Genomic DNA, 23,550 nt, shown 5'->3' on the forward strand with positions numbered 1-23,550 from the left:
ATGGCGTCTCTTCCTCTAGAGAGACTGCATATTGAGAGAGAAGAAAGAGAAAGGAGAAGAATAAAAAGAGAGGAAAAGGAAAAGGAAAACTCTACTATGCCGCCCAAATTATACCGCTCGGTGTTTATTTTTTTTTATCGAATGATGAAGAAAGTGATTGTAAATGTATTGATGTATTTTTTTTATTTTTTAAAAATATTTAAATATATTAAAAAAAAACTAATTTTACAACTAACAGTAATACCGAGTGGTTCTACTCGGGCGGCAAAAGTAGCACCGCTCAAAGGAAAATAAGAGAAGGAAGGAGAAGACTCGAGTGCAGCTGACTGAAGATAGACTGTGAGGACCTTTTTTTTTTTTAATGTTTTATAGGTGTATATAAGTATACTGGGTGGATGGTATATGGTATATCTACTTTAGAATTAAAAAAATAAAAATAGAAAATTTACAATTTGACATACCATATCACTAAAATAACTTTGTTTTTAATTTTTTATGAAGATCAAGTATTCTGTCTTTAATGTCCATGTCTTTCCTTGACCTAAAAAAAAATATCCACATCTTTCCTTGCAATTTCACCCCACAACAAAAATACACTACCATATAATCAAGTTTTGTCATTCCAGCCTACAAGCTCATCTTAAATATAAACACTAAAGATAATAATCTTCAAATAGCATTCACATATCAAAAGCCCCTTGCAGGCTTGCACTGCACTGCCTACAACCTAGTTTATACACTTTTCCAAAGCATGTGGAATATTGAAATCTGGTTCACTTTTTTGTAGGTATCAGTGCATCCAACTGAAACCAAGTAATAAGAACGAACTTCCCATAAAGGCGATGGAGAAAGGCTTTGAAAGGGCACGGCTAAAACTTGGCTCGAGAAGAAAACCCTCAAGCCTCCTGAGCTTCATTATACATTATTTACGGAGTTGCTCTTATTCACACCTTGTAGATCCATAGGAGAGTTTGTGATACTACTAACCGAACCAAGGGTCTGAGAACTCAGCTGTGGGCTAGCTGGACAAGCATCTGGATTACCCGTACTCATGGCATGGATTGCTCCAGAGCTCAACTGCTGTGGGCTCATTGGTGTTCGCTGGCTCATTTGCTGAGGGCTAGTTTGCTGTTGCTGAGTTTGTTGGTTCAGTTGTGACATTCCCACGGTTGATGGTGAGCCCACTTGTGAAGGTGAGACAACAGACTGTAGCGGTGAAGTGGTGTCTTGTTGTTGCTGCAACTGTTGCTGAAATTGCTGCTGCTGCTGCTGTTGAAATTGCTGCTGCTGCAATGAATGTTGCTGCTGTTGCTGCTGCTGTTGCTGCTGCTGCTGCTGGTTCATGTAAAGATTTATCCCTGCCATCAACTTAGGTGGACCCATAGGCCCCATTGTTGCCGGTTGCATTGGGTTCATGTTAGCTCGTGATAGACTCTGACCAAGCATTGAAAGACCAGTAGAGCCAGGATGTATCTGTCTAGCTCCTGAAATCCCTGCTATACTTGACTGAGGGCCACCTAACATGTTTGCTCTGTTCTGTACCATTCTAAGTTTTGATGCCATGAGAGCAGCTTGTGGATTTAATCCAGATCGAAGTTGCTGCCCCACATTGCCCATGCCAGATATAGGCCCAATTGGTGTTGACATTCCAGTTCCCCCTATTCCCCTTGCAGCTCCCATGCCCATTGCACTGCCAAGGCCTCCAAGACCAACCATGTTATTGCCCATGTTTCCCATACTGACAGCTGTCCCAAGTCCCATCATCATCTTCCGTTGCATTTGCGGCTGCTGTTGTTGCCGTAACAGCTGAATTCTGTTGCCCAACTGCATGTTGGAATTCTGTCCAATTGCAGACAAGTGCGAAAGTGGATTTGTTGCGAGCATCATAGATGGCCTCTGGAACTGGGAATGCTGCTGTTGAATCAAGGAGTGTTGGCTTTGTTGCTGTTGCTGCTGTTGCTGTTGCTGCTGCTGTTGCTGTTGCTGCTGTTGATGTTGCTGCTGTTGCTGCTGCTGTTGATGCTGCTGCTGCTGTTGATGTTGCTGTTGATGTTGCTGTTGCTGCTGCTGTTGATGGTGATGAAGAGATGGTTGTGGGTCTGGCTGCGTTGATCTCTGGGGCATTGAAACCCCAGAAAAGAATCCTTGAGACATCTGTAAAGCCTGGGGGTTTCCAGGTGGCAGCATCCTTGCATCCGGTAAGAGATTCTGGGGTGAGTTTAGAGATGCATTGCCATTGTTAGTTTGCTTGGCAACCTCATTTGATTGTTGACCAGGAATTGCCGCATATTTCTGCATGTCAGCTACTGAATTATGATGGACTCCAGCAACATTCGATTGACTGGCCGAGGCAAGATTCATGCGAGTTGGTTTTCGTTGGACTTGATCTTCCACAACATATCCTTCACGCATCATCTGCATCAGCAAATATCATAATATGTTAAAAAGGAAAACACCCCCCAATAGATCATAATTCTAATTTTTTAACGTCATGACCGTGTCTGAAAACATACCAGTGAACAAAGCTGTGTGCAAAGCAAATCCGCCAAGTGCTGTCACATGAAGTAGATATGGATCAGAGCAACAGAAGGCACAAACTTGCAATGAAAAGGGGTACAAAAAAAAGGCTCAAATATCAGAAAAACACATAATTAATGCTGCTAGAAAAGCTTTCCAGTCACTATCCAAATTGATTGTCGACAGTCCAACCAAAAAGCCCCCTCGTTCAGTAGCAATTGAATGCTAGGGAAATAACCAGACAACATAAACTTTTCAAATGACCAATGCAATATATCGATGACTTTCCACAAGGATTGATCTATCATATGGTTAAAGGCAGTTGTGATCACCGCATCCACTCTTTTACAATGGGAGGGTCCCCAAGAAGACTAGTGGACATTTGAAAGTGCTAAGAAGAGAAAAAACCCACAAAAGCAGAAGATATAATTTAGTAGAATCATCTAATTGATGAGATGGTAATGTGAACAAATATCGGAGAATCCTCTGTGTTGATAGCGCCGCCTAACTGAGAATAGCTGGTGTTAACAAATTCAACAAGCAGATCCTTCTTAGACTGCAAAAGTAGAATTTGTGCAGAACTTACTGTATTGGGCAATGTAGGAAGGTGATCCTCTGCAGAAAGAAAATCGCCATCTTCTATTTCTCCATAATGCATTGCTACTGTACCATCATATGGCTTCTCTGACATGATCATTCTAGTTCTTACCCGATAAGAAACAGCATTTTCTGCAGAAGCAAAAGTGGAATTTTAGGAAAGAAGAGAATCATCAAGGCATCACAATGGATCAGATATTATACAACCCATGATACAACAAACCTGGAGGTATACGCTCTGGCTGCATAAATTTTAAGACCCTTATTTTGCAGGCATTGATGTTGCCACCTACAAGTGACTTAGATAAACACCTTGTGCTTGCATCATCTTTAAAATCTTCATTATTGGAGGCAGCAGAGAGGAATGCTGACAGAGGGCGAGTGGAATATGTGTTGGGCTTCCTAATGGGGTGATCATCAACCTTCCTATTTTTGACGTTCAGTTGATGCCTGAAACAGAAATCCACCAAATATGCATAAAACTGGATGGGGTTGACTAAACTCCATAGAATGTACATGAAAAGATGATAGGGTTTTTGAAAAATGTATGCATCCTCAAACCTTCAGCATTGGATTAAACATGCTCATTGCAGATCAAGGAATTTAAACAGAAACGAAAATAAGAAAAAAATTGCGAGTGGTGAATACTTTATCATCTCAGAAAAGAAAAAAACATTCATGCCTTAAGTTGAGACCTAAAAAAGGGGAGGGGGATTACACCTAACCTAAATACCCTTTTCATCTAACCATTCATGTGCTATTGTAATGGTCAGTAAAGAATCAATATTAAGAGCTTTAATATGTCAAACAATAGGATGAATACATTTGTCCAGTCCATTGTGATGCATATGATATTTACAAGTTCCTATAGTTAGTATACAGATAGATAACAATACAAGGACAAAGCAACAATTAAAATTAGACGAGGTTTTAAATGTTGAATGAACGGAATACCTCATTGTCACCATTTCTATCTTTGAGAACCTTTCAAGCATGGTTTGATCTACCAGTGGTGGTGTTCCAACTGAAGGACTGTTTGCATTTAATGGAGCACTCATATTACCAACACTAGCTGGAGATCCAACTCCACTCATTGCTGGGGTCTTGGGGAGAGAATTTGATCTCCGCTTCACAGCAGCTTGGGCCTGGTGTTGCCGTTGCATGGAATCGTTAGCACTGGAAGTCAAAGATGGGGTCCCACCAACAGTAGCAACTGAGGTGCTTGCTGCTTTCTCCTTTTGTGATGCAGCAGTTGTTGCAACTACTCCAAAGTGGGGTCCAACTGAACCACTAGAAAATTCCCCAGATTTTGACGATAATTGAGATTGAGAAAAAGCTGCATTAGAAAACCGGGGACTTTGAGCTGCTTTTCTTTTCTGGAGCTGCTCCTCCTTTCTCGCATCTTTCTCCATATGTTGACCAAGATTATTCCAAGGTGTCTGATGGAAATTAGATCTCATGAATGCTTGCTGTGGTAGTCTTTGCTGCCGTGATTGCTGTGTGTCCAGATGACTTGTTTCTGTTTCCACCATCTGCATATCATTTTTATTGCGGTTGAGCTCCGACCCATCTAATTTATCCATCTCGAACTGCTCTTCCTTGGCACCATATCGTGTTCCTTGTTGTCCTGCAGCAAATGGCATTGTCCAGCATCCTGATTCAGAGCCCTTCAAACACCTGGTGGGGAAACTTTTGAATGTTTGTATTTGAATACGGAAAGCCCCTTGCCATTACTTGCTGCTGTAATAACGTAGTCTTCCAATTTATATCCTGGCCATGGAGTCCATCCATATGTGACCCTATTTGCTGTTGTTGCATTCCATCAAGACCCACTGGTGTAGGCCTTGCCCTCTTGTTAAAGTTGGACAAGGGTGACATTTGCCCATCTTGATTATCCCTCTTTCCAAGAAGCGAGGCACTTGAATTCACATTGTCGGCATATGAGATCATCATGTCATGCCCAGCAGGAGAAGCCCCTGGTGCATTAATAGTAGGCCCTGAACCAGGATCCTGCATACTTCTGGGGGTCCCAACCCCCATTTGATATCTTGATTGATGTGAAGCAAGTGGTAGTGCAGGAACTGAGGCATCTGGTACTAAGTTCTTGGGCCTAATGGCTAACATGTTTGTTGGGACAAGATTTGGAGCTGTAAGATTCTCATGTTGCCGTGGCACCACATTTCCTGAAATGATTCCTGTATCCCCCAACCTAGAGTTAGAACTTTCTGGTACTCTGTCTATGCAAACTTTCTTCCCATGAGTCTTAATACTAGATGTGACAGTAACTTCAGGCATCTGCCTCAATCTCTTTCTCCGGGCACTAGAAAGAGCCAAATCAAGCTGCAAATGAAGTTAAACATAGTTAAGATGGATAAATCATCCTCCAGCCTAGGAATAAGAACTCTCGTCTGAAAATGCATTACCTTAGTGGCGACTGGGTTATTACAAAGCCTATCCAACTTAGGAGTGGGGTCTAGATGAAGTTGTGGTTGCAAGGCTTTCAGTATGCGGGACTCCACTTCCTGCAGTTGAGTGAATATAAATAAATGAATTCGCAAACCCACCACATGATAGAATTTAGTAGCCAACCAAAGATGAGAGAAGGCAATCATACTTACCATCAGATCACCATAAGTCCAAGAATTATCTGATATCAATGGAATATCCTTCACTACATTCTCCAATGACATCTTAAGGCATACTTTACTAACAATGGGGGATCCATTGGATGTTGGATCACCAGAACATTCACATTTCCGATAATCCCGCACCTGAAAAATTCTTGACATTTTCAATTTTAAAACTACTGAATACAAAGTCACTAGATAATCATTTTTTTATAAGTAACCTAAAATAGTCACCTTTTTTTTTTTTTTTATATCCTAACCTAAAGTCTAAGAAATCGTCATTATTATTAATAGCTAAAATAGTTGACATTGGATCTTAGAAGAGTTGCTCTCTCTCTCTCTCTCATACACATACGCACAGGCAAACCAAAATGATGTGTCTACATCAGGGATGGAAATAGTATACCACTGGAGGTGGTATGCTTCTCAATGGGTAAACTCAATGTGCACCAACATATTGGCGGTTAAACCAGTGAAAGCATAGGTGTACAGTAAAAGTAATGAGAAAGGTTGCTGTTTGTCCAATGGTTACAAAGGGCCACCTCAGAAGAATAGGATTCAATACTAACACTGACATCAACAATTGTGGTAAAGGACCATATAGCAGTAAAATCATAAATAAACTTAGCCAGCTGTGACAATTCCTTGCCTCTTGCACATATGCATTCCCGCATGCATGTATGTTTGCATGCATGTATGAATATTGGTATTCATACCATTCGTCTGTCTATTTCTTTATCATTTATTTTGATGAGCCAAACTGCCCATAATATAGGTCCGAAGTAAAATTCCATGGATGACTCACCTCACATACGAGTGTCCCATCAACAAACTTGCAGGGTATATCATCTAGAATATCTCCAGGCAACCGGCCAGATTCAATTGCCTCCAAATGAATTCACAAACAGAGAGGGAAACAAGTTAGAGTAAGAAAATCCTATAACAAATATATTCAGAATTGTAAGTAAACCGAGATCACTGTTGTAATGCGGCGGACAATAGACAGTGCATTGTGTAAAGAGACAGCCTCACTGCACAAATTCATAAAATGGTAAATGAAGTAATTCTTAGAAATTACAAAATTTTTATAGCCACGGTCTGCACATGTAAATCCAATGCTGGTGAATCCAAATCACGAACTACATATAGAGAACCTTCTTGCACTACCCAAATGATTAAAACCCAAAAAGAAAACACTGCATTCCTGAAGTGCATGCACAACAAATGGCTACCAAAGAAGCTGCAAATGGTGATATTTCATTATAAGGCATGAGTCCTTTCAAACAATAGTAAAGATACACCTCTCCAAAGAAAATTGAATTGAAAGGGGAGAAACAACTAGAAATTTACCAAGAAGAGAGTTTCAGACGTCCTATCGTATGGATGCAACAACTTTGGAACATTTTGAAGTCCAGCCTGATGTGCAGCTTCATTCTGAAAATTCATGAAATATTCATATTTAAAAAGCAATATTTAATATAATATAATATAATACAAGGAGTATCTTTTTGCATTCAATTTTTTTCATTTGTCTTAACATTCTTTCAACAAACCTCTGTTGGTTTTCCAATAGAATATCCATTTGCAAAGAGGTTCAATGTGAAGGAAACTTCATTCTCTGTCAAAACAGGAAAAAAAAAATATAGTCAGGATCCAAATATATATATTTTTTATATGTAGTCAGGATCCAAATATGATGAGAAATGACCAACAAAACCTACTGTGCCTCTAACCTGCAGATGGAAGAAGGCCTTCGGAAGACATGGATGGTGCAGCTACTCCTGCTACATCTTTACCTCCTTCCCTAAGGTCACCCTATAACATAAGAAAATCAAAACTATCACACAAGCAAGAGACATAAATATGAGATTAAGGCTTCGTTTGGTTCTTAAACCCATCTCAACTCATCATTACAATTTTTTCAAATTCCAATACAAAATATAATAAAAAATTCAACTTTTTTAAATCCCAAAATAATAATAATATTAAAAAATAATATTCTAACAATATTTTATCATCTCAACTCAACTCAACTCAGTTCAACATCCAAACGCAACCTAAACCTAACCCCCATTCTGCTGATCGGGTCTTCCCTCGAACCATAAAAAAGAGCTTTGCTCATTGCGATATAAGGGAAAGTAAAATCATTTTCTTTGAGAAAGAAGGAAATATCAAGCCATCTATTTCAATTGCTGGGTGAACAAGAGAGAGCTTTTCTATTCTCATTTTTTATATTCATGTTGATCTCATTTCTCATGCTCGATGTAATTCTAACGTCGGAATATTGATAATTTTTATTGGACCCTAAATTATATTTAATGAGTCATATTGGATAAGCCCACGAGCGCTAAATTATTGAGGTTAATTAGGAGTTTTAATTAGGCTCAATAACTAGGTTAAATCCAATTTATTATTTATTGAACGAGTTAGACTCTTTTTAGAATTTAAAAATTGGTCATTAGAAATTTATTTCAATTTAAAATCATCACTGATTGAAGTTCTCTATGCAGTCCCAGTCACTGTCAATCCTATATTGAATGAACCACTAAATCATGTTTTTAAATTCAAACTCTCTTCTTGAATAATCGCGACCGAGTCCAACTTGAATTTGTTAGTACCCTCTCTCAAATCTCTTTATAAATATCTCAATTTCGCGTGTTATTTGAAAAAAACATAAACCTCCATAAGTGTAGCAACCGAAGCCAATATACCCAGTCCAACACTGTGATTGATTTTGTATCGAAAATTTTAAGAAGCAACACTATATGGTAAGTAGCTTGATCATAAATTAAGATTAGCATACGTTAATTAGTTATATATATTATTATTAAAGTAAGTTCTTTCGAAATCAGTGTTTATGTACCACACATGTCATGATATTCTCAAGCACATCATTCATCATGTTTCACTCCTCATATTATAGTTATATGTATGTATCATGCATCTCACATTGCATAAAACGCGTAAACTTTCATAAAATTAAATGTAAGATAAACTCAGAACAGTTAATCAAATGGTCATTCAGATGCATGGTACCAATGCAGTTTCAAGGTAGATGTGCAAGCCACGGACTCAAGCGTGATCCACCATAGTATGCTAGAATACTATCAGTGGCTCCCCTTACAGGCGTGGGGTCGGTGCACAACCTTGTACACAGAATTAAGTGTGTTGGTCAGTTAAAGTAGTCAGATAAGTCAATTAATTTAAATAAATCAATTATGCATAGCATAAGCATTAGTATGATCAGTCATGATTTTAAGCTCAGCATGAAATATTTTATGAAAACCTTATGTTAAGTATGTTTTATGATGGGTTTCTTACTAAGTCATCGACTCATTTTAATTTGTTTTTATGTTTATAAACCACTACAAGTCAGAATATTTGTGAAGGTAGAGCTGCAGGATGGGACTTAGTTCAGAAATGCACGATCATGGCCTAGATCATATACATAGATTTTAAGTTATGATTTTTATGGCAAAGGTTTTAATAAATTTTAATAAATGCTTCCACACACTCTCATTTGTGATTTCAGTATTTTAATACAAAACGACTCTATTTATTTTAAGGAATTTTTGTACTTGGACACTTCCTTTAGAAAAAAAAAAAATATTTTTAAGTCAGGGTCAGTAGTAGCACTCCGGCTCCCCAGATTTTTTTAAAAATGACTTTATTCTTAAACTCAGAGCATAAAAGTCGTATTAGCCAACTAAGCTTAATTTTAAGATTCTGTGTTCTCAGTCACAAAAATATGCACAGAATACATATCAACTCTTAATAGCAGCCACTCCCTTCCCAAAAGAAAAAAGACTGAATTCAGCATAGAACTTCACCTTGCATAAAAACATCAATTCATTGGATAAGCTTGGAGAGTGAGATGAGATGAGAATTTTGTGAATAGTAGTAAGATAGTTTGTGAATAAAAGTGAGATAGTTTGAGTTAATGTTTTATGGGGTTTTAGGAAATGAGAGATAAAAAATTGAATAAAAAATATTATAAAGTTAAAATATTATTAGAATATAGTTTTTTTAATATTATTTTTGTTTGGGGATTTGAAAATGTTGAATTGTTTTTTATTTTTTGTTTGAAAGTTTGAGGAAGTTGTAATGATTATTTGAAAGTATTTGTATTTGTATTTGAGTGATTTTTGCGAAAGAGATGGGATGAGATGATAATTTTGGAATGGAAACCTTTTCCAAATAAGCCCTAACTTTAGCAACCAAGCAAAAATCCTCTTCAAATAACAATCCATTTTACTAGAAAATATTTTGATTTCATTGTTCCAATGAAACCTTATGAAAAGTAATAAAACAATGGGTTCAATCTGATCGTTTTACATCATCTTCTTTAAACTCCAAAAAAATAAATTGCGAAAATCTCACCTCAATTTAAAAATCGGTGATCAAACACTAAAGAAAGAAAGGAAAAAAAATCCAGAAAAATCCCAATTGGTTGCGCTAAGCTCAGCTGAGAGTCTTAGCCTTGCTTCCGAGAAAACAATAACATTAAAGATCCAAGAATTTCAAAATTATTACCCTTCATTTTTGCCTACCTGTTATCTGTAAGCAAACAGAATCCCAGCACATCAGACAACCGAAGTACGGAACTAATCCTTTATTTAGTTACATAAGAACATGTTAGCAATCAAAACAAGAATAAGCCAAATCCAAAATTCTACGCTCTTCCCCATCCCCATCCCCATCACGGAACTCACGCAGACACCTATGCAGAAAAAAAAAAACCCTAAACTGTGCTCAATATAAATTATTGTATGTAAACATACGCAGGTACCACAATTTTCTGCTTTTTGACACAAAACCAAGCTGAAATCTAACACCAAGAATTCCGTTTCCAGCTCTATGCTCCCCTCCACTTCCAAATTCTATCATTCCCCCAGTCTTCTTACGAGCCAAAAAGGGTAGTAAATCAAACAATTGACTCATTTCACGATATCTTACCTGAAGCTTCCTTGAGCTCTCTTTGGAATTCTCCGACACGTTGTCGACAACGTCGACCTCTGATTGAAGCGGGGGCTTCAGGCGGAACCTTGTACCGGTCTTCGAGACCTTGAAGGAGATACCCATAACGTAGGGTATTGACTGAGAAAGTAAGGCCTCAGTCAGGGTGGAATTTGGGTCGTGTGAAGGTAGAGGAAAATAAAAGGAAGAGAACGGATGATGGAAATTGTACGGGGGAAAAACATACGAACCATTCTATACATCAGCCGCAGCACACCCACGTGATGTTTTTTTTTTTTTTTTTTTTTTTTTTTTTTTTTTTTTTTTTAACCGATGTTTATATTTTTACAAAACATAAACCCTAACAGGAAAGGAATGTCAGTTTGTTAGGTTCTTAATTCTTCGTGGTGTATCTGAGGGTTTGTTCACAGAAAGTAGGATAAGAGAGACGCGGGGAAGGAATTCTGTTTGGTTTCGAGTCTCGACCAAAACAACCTGGAGACTTGCAATTTATGCAGCACCTTTTTCGAAGTCCGTAGGTGGTCTGAACTCTGCACTCTGGAGCATATATCAGTTTAAGTTTAGGAAACTGATACTACAGGGCATAAATTTGTATAGCTTATGTATTTTATTTATTTTTTATTTAATAATTAAGAAATAGACCATTAAGTATACTTGAGAGAAAAATGAGATGAAAATTTTATTAATAGTAATAAGATAATTTATGAATAATAGTGAAATAGTTTGAGTTGATTATTTTTTTAATTTTTAGAAAGGAAATAGAAAGTTGAATAAAAATTATTATAAAATTAAAATATTGTTATAATATAATTTTATAATATTATTTTTGTATGAAAATTTGAAAAAATTGAATTATTTTTTATTTTTTATTTTAAAATTTTAAAAATTTGTAATGATTACCTTGAAATTATTTGTATTTGAGTGATGTTTGAGAAAGAGATTAGATAAGAATTTTGAGTTGAAAACTTTTTCTAAACAAGTCCTTAATATATTGGCATTTTTTATTTTTAAAAAATATTTAAAGATGTTTAAGAAATATTAAAAAAAAGACAAAAAAAGTACAATTTATATCAGTGACACCATAATTTGCATGAATATAGCCGCATAAGTATTACAATTATAAAGATTTTATAAAATTAAATTCATAAATTAATATTATTTTGTATGATACGTTAAATTAATATTAGTTTATAAATTTATTTTTATAATTTTATATTAAAATATTAATCTTCCTTAAATTAAGGATAAAAAAAAAAGTTAGACAGCGAATTGATACACTCTCCAAGAACATTTATCAATTGATTACGTGTACAAGAACAACACGAGTATAAATGCATATTAAAGTCAAGCAAAACACAATGGTCCAATCAAATTATACACTGCTGCTAGTTCTCGATCAATTAGAAACGAATATAGTCAAACCCATGTGTCAGGCCATGTTCTGGATGCCAAAGTTTGGTTTCCAACCCATTGAACTAGACTACTAAAATCAGACTAGAGAAAGAATTTCATGAAATTATATTTTACGGTCGTCACGCAATTTTTTTTTTAAAGTAAATTAATACAGATTTATATGAAAAAATTAATTAATTTTTAAATAATAAATCTTATTATTTTTTAAAACGATTGCATAACGTTTATGCATTTTATGATTGTACGAAGCATTATCCTAAATAAAAATATGGGGTTTGTGTTATTAAAAAAAAAAAATGACTAACTATACCCTAAACCAATAATTGTTGGTTAAAGAATTTCACATTTTGACTTTCCGAACTCTTCCCTCGTACATGATAAGTTAATTGAGACAGCGTTATTGAAAATCTAACGTTGGATCCCATAATTTATTTCTTGCTTTTCTATTTTAAAAACATTGCGTGTACAATAGCATAGATTTTAGGAAAATAAAGAAATCTACAGCCTGCTGATTGTAGATTATTCCGTAGTAACTGTCAATCTAGTCAGCAACTCTCGAGCACTCGTCTCCCGTATCCCTCTAATTTTCAGATTTATCAATTTTGAATTTTCGACAATCACTTTTAAATTATTCAAAAATATTATAGCTAAAAAAAAAATTGATACACATATTCTTAGATTATAATTAAAACATTAAAATGCAAAAAGAAAAAAAAAAATTTATTTTTTCTGAAAGGAAGATTGCATTGTAAAGTTTTAGTAGTTTAGACTTTGGATAGTGAGTACCAAAATTGATTGCTTGGAGATGTGTATTTTCCCCTTCTACTCTTGTAAACTAGCTACTTATAAATCTATGTTATCTATAATTTTATGCAAAAAACCCTTCAACGAAAATAGTAATTCAGCATGCTTATGATGAAATACATTAGATTATGCATCTATATATTTGCATAATATGACTTTAAATTAAGCTATATTGGATTATATATGTCCCAAATTTTGCATAGCTATAAACAGTATTTCTACAAATTTGAAGATGCATTTTTCAATCTCCAAATCTTATTTTATTATTTTTGTTCTCTCTCCTCCCCCTCTCTCTCTCCACCAACATATAGAATTTTAGAAAAAATATTCTAGTAGGTTCTAAATGATAGAATTTGCAGTGGTGCTAATTGCAAAATAAATAAAAAAATTAGGAAAAAAATAAATAATAATATTTTTTTATTATTTGACTCAAAGATGCAAAATCCAATGTAAGAATTTTTATTAATATGCAAAATCAATTTCTAAAAAATATGATTTTACATATACACATAGAGAGAAACCAATGTTAGTACTCTTATTGGTTCTGCACCTCTCTCTTCATATTTCTGTGCCTTTCTTTATTTTTCTTTACTTATTGACATTGAGTGCAAAAGTAATAGATAAATGCTAATGAATCATCAGCCTTCTTCTAAAATATCTTTTTTTTAATGCTCCAACTAGATCTGTGCAGGAAATCAAACAACCCGGTCCGTCTATAAAATCCGACCCGAACCAAACCGAAAAAGGCGGTTTTAACTATTGTTCGGTTCGACCCGTACAACCCACTTATAAAACTTTAGAACACGTTTTCCTCTACAAATGAAAAGCCCAGCCAGCTAGCCCCTCCTAGAATCCTCATTTCTCTTCATCACGATGCCATCACCATCGCCTCCGTTCCCCTTCGTCCATCCGTCATCTAGATGGAAAACAACTCATCTTTCTACCATCATTATAGGTCAAGATTAGATTTCCTGAATCCAAGAGTTGAGCCTATTGTTTCTTGATTTTGGAACAATATATGTTGACCAGATCTGTTGGCTCGAAGAAACCAAATGATCAGGAATGTGCAGGTCAGGTTGGGTCGATTCTGTTTGCCCATATTAGAAAGACGAGTCGGGCGGGTCAGGCTTAAATTCTTAACGGGTTGCAGCCCTGGCTCCAACTAAAGCGGGAGACTCACATATAAGGCTCCAACTAAAGCAGGAGACTATTGAGCAACTTTTTTCTGCTCACCAATGTCACCAAATCAATGTATTTGCATATACAATTATACCAGAATGTTCAATTAATGCCACGATCCACTACAAGGGTAAGCTAATAAATTTGGGTAATAATGCCTTAAGGTTTTGTGGATTTTGCATTAATCTAGTCGACTCAAGATTTATCTCAAGTCATTGCGTTATTTGGAGTGACCCATTATCAGGAAAAAATTGCAATAGCGACACGATGCAATTCAAATCTATTAGCCATGGATTTCACGTCATATGTAAAAAAAAAAAAAAAAAAAAAAAAAAAAAAAGAAGAAGAAGAAGAAGAAGAAGATTATCAATTAAAACATAGATACAAAAGGAGGTGAAGAACTCGACCAAAAACTAAATTACAAAAGGTGCAAAACAGAAATACATCGGACACAATAAATAGCCGAAATGAAGCAAGCCCTGGCAGCATAAAACACGTTTTAAAGACCTCATTTCCTTGGTTGAGCTTGAGGATCGACTCAAATGTAGCTCTGTACACTTTGAAACAGTGGATTGTCACAGATAATGAACTAATTGCAGATGATACGACCCTTTTGAGTTAAAGAACAAATATTACGAGAAGAAAAGCAAAACGTTAAACGATGACATAAAACGTCAATTCGTCCATTCTACAACACTACCAAGCCTTGTTTGTACTAAGAACCAGGGACCTTGATTTTACACCACTCGCCGTGATCAAGAACAAAGTTCCTCCTGAAGCTCCATTTTGAATATTGAGTATTCCCTCTCAAACAGCAAGAATTCCTGAATATGGAAAAGCAATCAAATAGATGAAATCACAGTTTCTTAAGCTTTATTATAACAAAAATTTGGCCTTCTAATTTTATTTAGGGGAGAAGAAACTCAAGCCCACACAAAATATATTTGAGAACTCCTATATAATTACGAAAACAAATTATAAGATATACAAGAAATTCAAGAGAAGTATTGCGACCCCCGCCAACAATAGTAGACCATTCTCAAGAAATGCAAAATAAAGTCCGGAAAGAAGCAAACATTATTAGTGGAAAGCATTGCCAATCCATAGAAAATCCATGGGCATGGTGTTAAGAAGATCAGACTTGTGCTCATCATCCCTATCCACCAACTTAATGCCGCTTTACGACAAGGCTGGGGTCAAGTTATAGTCCAAGTTCCTCTCGAGGGAGTGAATGCATGCAGCTCTCCCGCCATACAGGCCCTACCAAGGGTCTCCCCGACTAATATAGAGAACTGCCATGCTCAGACCAAGGTGGATGGTACCAACCTTGGATCGTGTACCTTACCCTTTGGCTTTGGAGAAAAAAAAAAAAAAAAAAAAAAAAAACTCAAGCAAGGGATTAAATTTTTTTTTCCTCAGAAAAAATGAGCAAACTATTTGTTAGCTTACCTGCAATTGTTGCTGGCTAAACAAATGAAGAAATCCACTATCAGGGCACGCAACTAGTTCAATCAAATCATCATGGCTTTCAGGTGGATCACCCGACTCCATGAGCGAAACTGATACCTACAAATGAGACAAGGACAACCATTAAAAGCTGCTAATGTAAGGAAATTTGAAAGAGGAGCCTATAAAAATAAAAACGGTAGGGGAGCACTGTATTATAAATGATAATTTAAAGATGGACATTAAGTAGAGACTTCTCTAAAGGGAGAAGCTTACTTGCATGCATCGAAGAATGACTTCTGGAAGACAGCACCTACGACAAAGACTCCGTACAATGTATGTTGCTGGGCCTTCTAAAGAACCATCTTTGCTTGAATACCAAGCATCTAATCGTGAGATCTCCATCGTAACTCCAGCTTGAAATCGAAGAAGCTCACCTGCATTAGAAACAAGCAAGACGGTATAAAAACCTACACAATTCTTCCCACCCTCCAACATCTACAAACATTTTTTTTCTATTGAAAATTAATGAATTTTATTAGGAGCACAGAAGGACATAATTAGAAATATGCCAATGGCTTGTGGGTCAACGGGCCACTACCCAGGTCCTAAGGGACTTAGGGACCATGGGGCCATCAGCTGGGGGGTTTGAATCCCCCCCTAAAACTGGGCTAAAATGCCCTCCTAAAAAATTGCCTGGCAAAATAAGTACACCGGAAGTATATAGAAGGAAAAACCTAATTGAAGAGAACAAAAAGAGAAAAGCCTTTAAAGTCTAAAAAACTAGGAGATTTAAAGCTGGGGTGAACAGCCATCCAAACAAAGAGGGTGGGTGCTGAATATAGTAGCTTTTAACTCTGGCACCATCATTTCTCGGCCTTTAAAAGTTCAAACATTGCATTCTTGTGAAATACACCACATTAAGCATAGGAGAACCATCCTCCTAACATCTGAATTTCTATGGCCTCCATGAGGATTCATGCACCCCACCACTCGTAGGGGTATAACCCACTAAAGCCAAAACTGCTGAATATCACCACTCATACTTCCCTAGCCAACTCATAATGTAGCAAAAGATGACCGATACTATCCCCAATTTGCTTACACTTTGAACACCAATCGAATACTACAATGTGCCTCCTCAAATTATTAGTGGTTATGAATTTTTAAAAGGTGGACAACCAAAAAGAAAGGCAACCTTCAAAGGCGCATTGTTTCTCCAAATAAACTTCCAGGGATATAAAGAGCCAACTAAAAGAATGAGCACAGTGAAATAAGACTTAACCTAAAAAATGTCTTTGGACTATATCTAAAATACTAGATCACCTCTTCTCCCCCTGAAAGATTACAACTTGTTGAAGAACGAAGAGAGCATCTCCATCTCCCTCCCAATCTTGGGCTGCTTTGATGGTTGTTCACAACTGCAGTCTTGCATTGGGATAAACAAAACAACTTTGAAAAGATAGTCTTCAAAGGTTGATCCCCGCACTACATCAAACCAAAATCTAACTTTTGACCCAACACCCACCTCATATGACATATCTAATAAATGGGAAATGCACCCCTTTGCCTGATATCTTTCCACAGCTAAGCCCCTAATGACCCGCTAACCTCATTGGAACACCCCTCCCCACATGTTACTGTATTTGGCTCCAACCACCACTCACCACAATGCTACCAACTCTGTAGCATACCTCCCAATCCAACTCCCCAACAAAGTTTTGTTGAAAAATAACATATTTCTAATCCCCAACCCGATTAATAACGATGGAGTGCATATCTTGGACCACTTGACTAGGTGAAACAACTCATTGCCTATTCCTCCCCCACAAGAAGCCCTCTAAAGCTTCTCAAAATGGTGAGCTACTCAGACGAGCAGAGGGAATAGAGATAAGTAATACATGGGAAGGTTTGAAAAAGTACTCTTAACAAATGCAACATACCAAATCGATTTCACCTTAAAAGCGCCCCCAATGAGAGATTCAGAAGCTTTATAAAAAGTGATGACACATTATAGCCACGGATACGTACCAACCCGCCAATGCCATCCCCTTTTCCAACTAGAACTAACTCAAAGTTGGCCAAAATGATATTCAATCCTAAGGCAGCCTCAAATCATAAGAATAAACTATGCAAATGATGGATATGCTGCTAGAATTTATCATCAATGAGCACGAGATGACACAGGAAAAACACTTCGTTCTTCCTATCCCCCAATGAAAACCTGATAAAAGCCCTCTAATTTCAACAGCTGACAACATTCTGGTTAGTGCCTCCATTTCCACTACAAAGAGTAATGAACATAAAGAATCCCCTTGTCACAATCTCCAAGAGCTTGTAAAAACCTGAGGGGTACTATTTATCAAAACTGAAAACTGCACCGTAGAAACACAATGAGCAATCCACCCCCACCATCTCTCCCTGAAATTGCATCTCCTGAATAAATACATAAAAGAGGCCCAATTCATATCATCATATGGCTTTTCCAAGTCCAGTTAACCCCTGTATCCTTTATTTGATTATGCTATCAAAATATTCGTTGGCTATCAGAACTGAATCTCATATCCGTCACCCCTTGATGAATATATTCTGAGAGTTGAAAATAATCTTTGCCAATACCACCTATAGTCGACTAACTAGGACCTCGAAGATAATCTTACAAACACTTCCAACCAGGCCTTGATCTTCACTGCCTTGGCTACCTTGGGAATAAGGGAAATAAAGTAGCATTGATGCTCTTGTCAAACTTGCCACAAGCATGAAACTCATTCATCAAGTCTACTTTGAGAACGTCCCAACAAGACTGAAAGAAAGCTAGTGAGAAAACAGAAAGGCTCAAAAGCTCACTCCAACCACCCCACATCCTCCTCGCTAATAGAACCAAGACCAAGGCCTCCAGGTTAATCGTTCTGAATAGAGTTGGGTAAAAAGACAACAGAAATGTCCTGCACTTCTCAGGTGTCTAAAAAAACAACATAAATGTCTCACACTTCTCTGGTGTTTGAAGAGAGTTCCCCATCAATAGGTAGGGCATCAATATAATTGTTTTTATTACTCAAGTTGACCATAAGATGTAAAATTTTAGTATTATTGTCTACCTTCTTGGGCCAAAGAACTCTCGTTTTCTGTCTCCAACTAGTTTCCTTTAACAGAATAATCCTTTCCAATTTACTAGAGACCTCATCCCTTCTCATCAATTAGGCCTCACACAACGGGCGTTCAGCATGAATATCCAGATCATGAGTTCCTCCATAAAGTGTCGTTTCCTCTCCCCACCATGACCAAATACCTTGCTCCATTTCTTAAAATCCAACTTCAAAGCTTTTGCTATCTAAGATAAGACTGCATGTCCTAGAAACTATAGGACCCCACCAATGTCGCACCCTATCCACAAAGCTTTTAGTTCTTATTTGAATGTTCTCAAACCTTAAAGGACTGTTTGTTCGACACCTTACCAGCACAGACAAGCACCGATGGAAAGTGGCCAAAAAGTAATCTGGAAAGTCATAAAGGGAGAAAAAGGAGAAAACATCAGAGTAAAACCACTCATTTTTCATTGTTTTTTTTTTTTTTTTTTTTGATAGGTAAAGTATCATTACCTGGCACATGCACACTCATTTTTCATTGCTTAGTGAAGATTCGAAACAATATTATGGAAAATATTTAGGCGTTTGGTTGGCTAAACGTCATTTGCATACCACTACTGCCAATCCATCGAAAATGTCCTCTATAAACATAATATTCCCACAACTCATTACTTTGCAAAAAGTCATCCTTTTTTAACATAATGGGCAAGTCACATATTGCTTGTTCCCGCTTTTTTTTTATTATATATTATAGTTATAACTTATTTTATCTTAATATGAAATAGAAAATGAATATAAAATATAAAAAATCTAATAGAAATATTAAGGCCTTGGACACGTAATGGATCTTGAAGTACGATTTCAGCATCCCCCTGACCAAATCCACCCACATTAGGATTACTCGTTAATGGTTGATCAAGTTTGATAGATTCTCCCCGATTCAATACAATATTCCAAAAGAGTTATTTTTTCATAATTGACTATAGTAAGTAGCAGCCAAACACCAACAAGCACAAAAATATTTCAGAAAAACCAATTTTAGGTGGAAACAAGGGTAGTCTGAGAAGAATTATCAGCTTCCCCTATAGTAAGAAAAAAAACAGTCTATGTTGCCATTGTTCCTTAAAAATGAACTATGTTCACACATGGTTTGTCAACTTACTATAGAAATCAACCCTTCACAACAGCCAAAAATAGCAACCCACATGCAAACTTTTTTTTTTTGGATCGGTAAATAAGATTTTATTGATCATAGAAATAGGCAAAAGCCCAAGTACACGGGTCATATACAAGAGCAACACCTAGGAGTGAAGTTCTAGTGATACAAGAGCAACCCACATGCAAACTTACCAAGTTTGTACCACTATAGTGCCTCTTACCTTTGAAGCCAGCAGCCAAAACAGTACTGAGTATGCCACCATTTTCCTGAGGCCCAATTCCATCACCTGCTACTGCCAAGCAGCGTAGTACAACCTCAATGCAGTAATTGTCCCTCGTTGATATGGAGACATTCACCTGCCCAGAAATGTTCAGAATGTGAGCAAAAGCAAATATCAAACAAAAATATAAACAGTGTCGATACATTAAAATTTTCGTTGCCAAAGGCCAACAAGGATTTATGTGGAGTGTATGCTTAGGTTTTAGCATGGATTACATTTTCTAAGGTGAGGTACAGAGCCAGGCCCAGATTTCTGGGTTGAATTTCTGTAAGATGTTAGGTAATGTAGAATTGATTAGGTTAGTCTGTTTCATTTGTAATGTATGAAAGATAATAATCATATACATTTTCATTGTTCTTGGCCATGACTACGTTCCTCAATAAGTCTACATTTATTGTAGGTTATCGCTGAGCCCAATGAATTCTCTTTTAAAGGTTACGCTTTTTTATAATTGGTAAACAAAATTTTATTGATCATAAGAATAGGCAAGAGTCCAAGTATACAGGACATAACCAAGAGCATAGCCTAAACGTGCTAGTTTAGTGATACAAATAATTCATGAAAAGTCATGCAATTAAAATCAACTAAATGATAAAAGAAAAAAATGTAGTTTTTTAGCTTTTATAAGTCTATATAAATCAAGCCAAACGGATTCTTTATACTCAAGGTTCATCTCCTTCTACCTATGATATATGACCTCTTGGAATGAGCCATAATTTGACTATCATTTTCCAGAGTCAAAGAAAAATGAAGACTGACGAAAGCATACTTGTAACATCACCTCAATACCAAAAAAAAAAAAAATTATTTTTTCCACTTATTTCCCATCAGTTGTCACCCACAGCAGAAAAATTAAGCATACCATTAGTTGTCGATTTAACACAACTTCCTCGCTCACTGAACAGTAAAGGGCACTTGTTAAAGTAGTGCACATTGTGGCATCTGGAGACATACATTCACCAGTCGGAAGGCAGAGCATTGCTGTGGCATGCAATTCTAGAAATAAAGGCTCTTCAGATTTATATATATGATCTTCAGTTGCAGCCAACCAAGGATTTCCTTTTCCTAGAGAAAGCAGTTAAAAAAGATAATTTAACGAACTTCTTAAAAGTAAGTATTATGAGCCTGAATCCACCATTCTTGACGGAAATTATACCACAAAAGAACATTCTTGCAAATTCAGAATAAAAGTTTGGCCTATGCTTTTGCATACAATAAAAAGATAGTAAATTCAACTTTTTTTTTTTTTTGATAAGTAAGATAGTCAATTCAACTTACTTAGTAAAAGTGAGAGAGATGCATTCAGTGTCTCTTTGGCCGCTAAAATGGCTCTTTGTTTTTCCTCCAGTGAGAGTTCTATGGGTGAAACCTCTGCATTCTCCAATTCAATTTTGAGCCAATTCCGATATGTTGCATCACAAGAGTAATACTCACTCTATACAATATTAAAATGCAAATTATTGTGCGGAACTATATTAAAGCAAGCTAAAAAAATCCAACTAAATGAGTAAGAATGAAGCATACCCAGTCTTGGAACTCTCTCAAATTATCAGAAATATCATAATCCTCCAACATATCATGATTATCTGAAAGCTGCTTCAAAGGTTCAGCAAGAAGACTGAGTAATGTGTGCGCACCAATAGGCACTGCTGGCACTCTCCACATGGAAATCAGAGCAAACTCCCTGAATAATATATTGCTATAGAAAAAAACCAAAGGTTAGATTCCGGAAAATCAAGTGAGACAATATAAGAACAATAAAGGTTGTAATAAAGTCATGGCAGAAACCCATCTTCCAGAATAACACCCCAAAAACCAGTATATGATTCTCATTCTGTTTCTTCATATTCAATTAACACGTGAGGTACACAATTCTCCTGGAATTAGCTTTTGTGAGCCAGCCAGAACAAAAGATACCAATCAACAAATTCCATCAAACAGCTATTAATCCTTGCATATAACTTTTACACTGGGGCATCACCCTTATTGTTCTTTTTTTTTTTTTTTTTTTATAAGTTAAAAATTTTATTAAGCATAATGTAATAGGCGAAGCCCAAGTACACAGGAAGTATACAAAAGAAACACCTAGATCACCCTTATTGTTCTTATAACGTATAACATTTTATTGTAACATAACATAACAATAACATTTTATTATACATCCAGCTATACAAGTTGAAATCAACTACCTATGTATTAGGGCTCGCAAAAGAAGTTTTGTGCTAACATCCTTAACATCGGCAATTGTGGATGGGGGTGTAAAGCAAAGCCATTGGATAACCATAGCTTTTTGAAGACCCTGCTGCCGGTGTTGTTCTAGTACATCTGATAACTTATCATATTTACCAACTTTGATCTCCCGAGATCTTGACAATACCCTGTTTAAAAAATATTAGAAATTCTTTTAACAGTATACAGAAATAACATCATTTGCGTTCTTTCTGCCTCAAAACTCCAAGAATCTGTTGAAGAGATACTAATACCTCTCAATAATTTCCTCAAAACTGCCTTTTGAATCATCCCCAGGAGAAAATGGTAAGTACTCCATGGCAGAAAGGAAGATCTTATATTTGACATGCACCCTGTTGGCATTCCAAAAACTATAATATAAAACATTCACACAAAACAGAATAAGGAAAAAAGAATACTTCAGATGCAACTAGATACACCACTATAAGATGACAATCCTAGTCATTGCAAAATGAGTATCTCTTAGACATCCATCACTATTGCATATTCAACCAGAATATCAACAACAGAAGTATACTGACAGTGACTCCAAAACTTTTTCCCCTCTTGGGGAAGGAGTTGGCTATGATTCAGCTATAAACCTTTTCCCCTCCCTATCGGGGCAACCGTTTTTGGGTTTAAGCATAAGAATCGGCATTCAGACCCACTGTGCATTGCGCTCAAAGGTGCATTACAGTAATTGAAGTTGGCATTTGGCAATGATCCCACCAACTAAGGTGTTTAGTTCATAAAACCAATTAAGGCACAATTCTTATTACTCTGTGCTTGCCATCATCCTCAATCATCTATGCAACAAACAATATTTTCTACCAAAAAAATAAAAGAAAAAGTATAAGAAAAAAGTATGACGTCAAAGTAATATCAAACAAAATCGAGTTTTTTTCTTTTTATATGTATTTCCTTATGCCTACCACATGTATTATTTCGTGTTATACAGAAACATAGATACATAAAAGTACACAGAGAGGAAATAAAAGAATGAAACTAAAAGCTCAAAGCTAGACCACAGATAATGTAAAGTTGACATAACACAGGCATCTCATTTTGTGGATGTGCCTGATGGTCAAGGGTATCGTGTCAGAACATTGTCTACGGAAGTCTTGGAAGACAATCTAGATTCACTCAATTACACATACAACTTATATCCTTCAAAACTGGGACAAATATATGCCATGACAGGTCTCGAAGTTTATTGCCATTTAGTGTTTAAAATCC

At 36.4% G+C, this 23,550-nt stretch overlaps 2 protein-coding genes across 2 annotated transcripts in view; both read right to left on the reverse strand.

The window, feature by feature from the left end:
- Window positions 1-597: 597 nt before the first annotated feature.
- LOC121257767 (protein PHYTOCHROME-DEPENDENT LATE-FLOWERING-like) lies at window positions 598-11,284 on the reverse strand. The gene is given in 14 exon segments (XM_041158987.1): window positions 598-2,415; window positions 2,514-2,552; window positions 3,104-3,246; window positions 3,338-3,564; window positions 4,069-4,776; window positions 4,778-5,454; window positions 5,538-5,636; window positions 5,733-5,885; window positions 6,547-6,627; window positions 7,092-7,175; window positions 7,295-7,359; window positions 7,475-7,556; window positions 10,698-10,940; window positions 11,052-11,284. Coding segments are annotated over 13 exon segments (3,984 nt in total). The 5' UTR covers window positions 10,824-10,940; window positions 11,052-11,284; the 3' UTR covers window positions 598-915.
- Window positions 11,285-14,496: 3,212 nt separating this feature from the next.
- The window catches only part of LOC121257841 (nuclear pore complex protein NUP107), a 37,669-nt gene continuing 28,615 nt past the window's right edge, over window positions 14,497-23,550 (reverse strand). Inside the window, exons 16-24 of the mRNA XM_041159092.1 lie at window positions 22,569-22,667; window positions 22,275-22,463; window positions 21,610-21,784; window positions 21,364-21,520; window positions 20,948-21,150; window positions 20,026-20,161; window positions 15,837-15,997; window positions 15,564-15,680; window positions 14,497-14,938 (exon numbers count right to left, since the gene is read on the reverse strand). Coding sequence (XP_041015026.1) covers window positions 14,870-14,938; window positions 15,564-15,680; window positions 15,837-15,997; window positions 20,026-20,161; window positions 20,948-21,150; window positions 21,364-21,520; window positions 21,610-21,784; window positions 22,275-22,463; window positions 22,569-22,667 — 1,306 coding nt within the window. The 3' untranslated portion in view covers window positions 14,497-14,869. The remainder of the gene's footprint in view (window positions 14,939-15,563; window positions 15,681-15,836; window positions 15,998-20,025; window positions 20,162-20,947; window positions 21,151-21,363; window positions 21,521-21,609; window positions 21,785-22,274; window positions 22,464-22,568; window positions 22,668-23,550) is intronic.

Source organism: Juglans microcarpa x Juglans regia, chromosome 1D, assembly GCF_004785595.1.
Source record: "Juglans microcarpa x Juglans regia isolate MS1-56 chromosome 1D, Jm3101_v1.0, whole genome shotgun sequence".
NCBI lineage: Eukaryota > Viridiplantae > Streptophyta > Magnoliopsida > Fagales > Juglandaceae > Juglans > Juglans microcarpa x Juglans regia.